General features: G+C 49.6%; 1 protein-coding gene across 1 annotated transcript; it reads right to left on the bottom strand.

The window, feature by feature from the left end:
• Positions 1-2,847: 2,847 nt before the first annotated feature.
• Positions 2,848-4,264, bottom strand: LOC147345447 (heterogeneous nuclear ribonucleoprotein A/B). Its single transcript, XM_086375826.1, has one exon. It carries the CDS (start codon positions 4,034-4,036, stop codon positions 3,179-3,181), a length of 858 nt encoding a protein of 285 aa, XP_086231952.1. The 5' UTR covers positions 4,037-4,264; the 3' UTR covers positions 2,848-3,178.
• Between the last annotated feature and the right edge of the window lie 313 nt (positions 4,265-4,577).

The raw sequence follows: 4,577 nt of genomic DNA, 5'->3' as shown, positions 1-4,577 counted from the left end.
TAGGAAGTTGAGGTCTGTGGACATGACCTGATGTGCCCAGGATGCTGGTTTCAGAGGGTGACGCTCCATCTAACCACATACCCTGTGTCCTTCCCGTGACATCACCCGTCAGGCTCCTGGTGATTTCTGATCGTCGACTCTGAAGAGAGGTGGAGAGCTGCCAGAGAGATGGTGTCCTTGAAGCCACGATGACAAATGATCACTTTTCACTCCAAAGAGCTCGGATTCTAATTAAATTACCGGCTTCCTCTGCCCAAGGCTGGTCCAGAGAAGACTGGCTTGATAAGGGACACTCTGTGCCCGAGGGTCAGTCTGGGGCTTGGAATCTGTTATATCTTTTCAGATCAGTGCCAGTGGTCTGATGTGCTGTCATGAACCTCCTAATAAATGAGCCGGTTGACTCAACTGCCCATAAGCGTGCCAGGATTGGGGTAAGGGACACGTTGCAAAACGAATCCGTATCTTCCGGAAAGTAAAAAATTGAACTCAGCATGGCTTTCGTGGACATAGGCCGCTGACAGAAAGAGGGGTAAAGCCAAGTAGAAACAAGGAGAGATGAAAAAGAGCCAGAGCCCAGGGGCACTTGGGGACATTGCTTAAGCTACTTTGAGTCTTCTGTTTTTCTCCCAATTTGATACGGAAGAATTCCAAACGAGGCTGTCATCACGGTACGTAGTCCTGGAAGGGGTTTTGCAGCAAGAAGGCTGGGTAGGAGAAGAATTTTGTAATTCATGAGATGAAGCCAGCCCCCCATTTGCCTGTCTCTATCCTAGCACTGGGCGTTTTAACCAAGTTGAGGCTCATAGGTCAACAGACACTGGAATAAAGATTCAGGTAGATGCCCTGCAGAGAGCATGGCTTTGGAGCTGGCAGGCTGGAGTTCCTTCCAGTTTGTCACGTCCTAGCTGTGTGGTGTTGGATGAGCATTTTTTGATATTTTCTTCTTTGTAAACTGCAGATATTTATTCTAATCCTTCTGGATTGTTCAGAGAACTGCACAAATGAACGACGTGGATGGCATAAGACCTTGACACACAGCAGGTGCCCAATAAATGCCAAGAAATACTGAAGGATGGACAGAGTCCCAGATTCTAATTTAAAAATGAGGGGGTGGGACCAGAAATTCTCTAAAAGGCTGGCTGCTTCACAGTCTCCGCACAAATTCCATGCCTATAGCAAGGGCTTTATGAGATGGCTCTAAAAAGATGGAAAATCTATGGCCTTTCGACCCCTGAAAAGTGAAAGTGAAAGTAGCTCAGTCGTGTCTGACTCTTTGCGACCCCGTGGACAATAAAGTCCATGGAATTCTCCAGGCCAGAATACTGGAGTGGGTAGTCTTTCCCTTCTCTAGGGGATCTTCCCAACCCAGGGATCAAACCCAGGTCTCCCACATTGCAGGTGGATTCATTACCAGCTGAGCCACCAGGGAAGCCCATGAACACTGGAGTGGGTAGCCTATCCCTTCTCCAGCGGATCTTCCCAACCCAGGAATTGAACCGGGGTCTCCTGAATTGCAGGTGGATTCTTTACCAGCTGAGCTACAAGGGAAGCCGTAAACCTCTAACTATTTCTCCATCAGGGTCTGCCAGGCTGAGGTCCAGGACTGAATGATTGGCAGGGAATGGCTCTTCCTTCCAAATGCACTGACAAAAGTGTGCATTCAGAAGAGGGGACCTCCCTGGTTAGCTGCTACCCATCTCTTACGCCCTAGTTTCCCCCATCACTTCTTCAGAGTGTGGCCTGTGGACCACAGCAGCATCACTGGTGGGCTTGTTAGAAATGCAGGCTCCTTGCCTCACCCGAGTCAGAATCTGCACATTTACAAGGTCCCTGGTGCCGCGCACACACATTAAAATTTGACAGGCACTGCCCTCTGCCAAGGTCAGGTCCCCATCTCATCCTCTCAGGGGTTGTGCACATCTCGTTGGGGGCTTCCTTCTCTCCTGTAAACAATTAACTACAAGTTCACCCTGCTGTCCGAAAGCAGGGCATTCCTATACAACCCTTCACAGACTGAAACGGTGTAACAGGAAGAAGCAGCTCCTTTTTTTTTTTTTTTTTTTTTTGGTAAAAGCAGAAATCCTCTTTGGATTTCTTTTGCTTAGCAAAAACAAGTACTGTTACCGAGTCCAAGCTCTTACTGCCCGCCACATGACAGGCCAATAAACTGAGAGATGAGTTTCTGGGGCAAAGAATAGTGACTGTTTGGAAAGCCAACAGACCGAGATGATGATGGACTAAGGGAGTGATAGTCACTAAGTAGTGTCCAACTCTTTGCGACCACCATGGACTGTAGCCCACCAGGCTCCTCTGTCCATGGAATTCTCCAGGCAAGAATACTGGAGTGGGTTGCCATTTCCTTCTCTCAGATCAGATCAGATCACATCAGTCGCTCAGTCGTGTCCGATTCTTTGTGATCCCATGAATCGCAGCACGCCAGGCCTCCCTGTCCATCACCAGCTCCCGGAGTTCACTCAGACTCATGTCCATCGAGTCAGTGATGCCATCCAGCCATCTCATCCTCTGGCGTCCCCTTCTCCTCCTGCCCCCAATCCCTCCCAGCATCAGGGTCTTTTCCAATGAGTCAACTCTTCGCATGAGGTGGCCAAAGTACTGGAGTTTCAGCTTTTTTTTTTTTTTTTTTGGGGGGTTTTTAAATTTTTATTTCAAAAGCTTGGATAGCTTCAATATCCAGGTCGTGGCAAAATCAGGACACGTGTAAAATACCTTACAATACATTAGATTCCCGAAAGGTACCAAAAAGTACAGTAAAATTAACACTTCCATTATAGGAAATGTATGACACAAATAATATAAAACTAAAAGGTGAAAAAAAGGTGACACTGGTTTTCTAAGATACAATTTACTCTTTACAACCAGGGTCCACAGGTCCAGGCTGCAGAGCGGCAGCAGGAAGCAGACCCTCCAATCTGGTTCTGGGTAACCCAGTAATAAAAATCAGCCCATAATGCCGCTCTGGCCTCTTGAGAAACCACACGCTGCCTAAACAACTAGAGCTCTGGAAATATTAAACAGGAGAGTGATTTCCAGGGGGGAAATTTTAAATAAGATGCACATGGGACAGGCCATAGAAAGTTTGCCAAGTTAAATTTGGTACATAATTGTGTTCACTCGATATCCAAACAAAGCGTGTGTGGTCAGTCATCCTGCTGAAGCCTCAGTATGGCTTGTAGTTATTCTGATGGCCACCGCGTCGCTGGCTCTTCCCGTAATTTGTACTACCCTGACCTCCACTTCCACCGCCGCCCCCACTGCCTCGGTTCCCTCGATTGCGATTCCCACGGCCCCCAGAGCCATACTGCTGCTGTTGATAAACCTCTTTGGGCTGAGCCACCTTGATTTCACACTTACTTCCACTGATGGTGTGGAACTTTTTCTCCAGCACTTTCTTCACAGGTTCTTCTTCTTTAAAGGTGATGAAAACAAAGCCTCGTCTTTTGTTCGACTTTGGATCCATTGGAAGCTCAATGGCTTCAATCTCCCCAAACTCGCCAAAGTACTCCCTTATCTTCTCCTCAGTGGCTTCAGGATTCAGACCCCCTACAAAAATTTTCTTTACTGGGTCTTTCTTCATGGCCATGGCTTTTTTGGGGTCAATGACACGGCCATCCAGCCTGTGCTCCTTCTGGTCTAGAACCTTCTCCACACTGGCTGCATCTTTGAAGAGGATAAATCCAAACCCTCTTGACCGGCCAGTGTTGGGATCCATTTTTATTGTACAATCAACGACCTCTCCAAATTTGGTAAAATAATCTTTTAGATCCTTTTTGCTGGTATCCCAGCTCAGGCCACCAACGAACATTTTTCCCGCGTCCTCCTCATTCTTGCTGGCGTTGATCTGGTCGCCCTCGGCGCCGTTCTGGTTGCCGGCCTGGGGCGCCGCGCTCCCGCCTCCAGCGCCCGCCGCAACGCCGGTACCAGTTCCGGCCGGCGACTCGCCTTCGGGGGCAGCCTCATGTCCGTTCTCAGTGGCTCCCGTCGTCTCCATGGGCTGCTCTTCACCCGCTTCCGACATGCTAGGCCGAGGCGCGCGGCTCCTCGCCGCCGATGACGCCGCGGGGCCCGCTCGTCCCCACCCGCCGAGAAGGCACCGCGGGCTCGGCCGCGCTCACGCTCGCGCTGCCGGGCCTCTCCCCCGTCTACCGACGGAGCCGCTGCGACCTCACGCTCGCCTATTCCGCCTCCGCAGCCACACGAACCCACCGACTCCAAAGCTCGCCCCGGCCGCGCGGTGCCGCCGCCTGGAGTTTCAGCTTTAGCATCATTCTTTCCAAAGAAATCCCAGGGCTAATCTCCTTCAGAATGGACTGGTTGGATCTCCTTGCAGTCCAAGGGACTCTCAAGAGTCTTCTCCAACACCACAGTTCAAAAGCATCAATTCTTTGGAGCTCAGCCTTCTTCACAGTCCAACTCTCACATCCATACATGACCACAGGAAAAACCAAAGCCTTGACTAGACGAACCTTTGTTGGCAAAATAATGTCTCTGCTTTTGAATATGCTATCTAGGTTGGTCATAACTTTTCTTTCAAGGAGTAAGTGTCTTTTAATTTCATG

The sequence above is a fragment of the Bos grunniens genome, chromosome 25 (genome assembly GCF_055505025.1).
Source record: "Bos grunniens cultivar Pamir isolate PY7600 chromosome 25, Bosgru_T2T1.0, whole genome shotgun sequence".
Taxonomy (NCBI): Eukaryota; Metazoa; Chordata; class Mammalia; order Artiodactyla; family Bovidae; genus Bos; species Bos grunniens.
This window is presented reverse-complemented; position numbering and strand designations above follow the sequence as displayed.

What these genes read in the sequence shown, in the direction of transcription:
- LOC147345447 (XM_086375826.1), bottom strand. Translation starts at nt 4,036, where the DNA reads ATGTCGGAAGCGGGTGAAGAGCAGCCCATGGAGACGACGGGAGCCACT.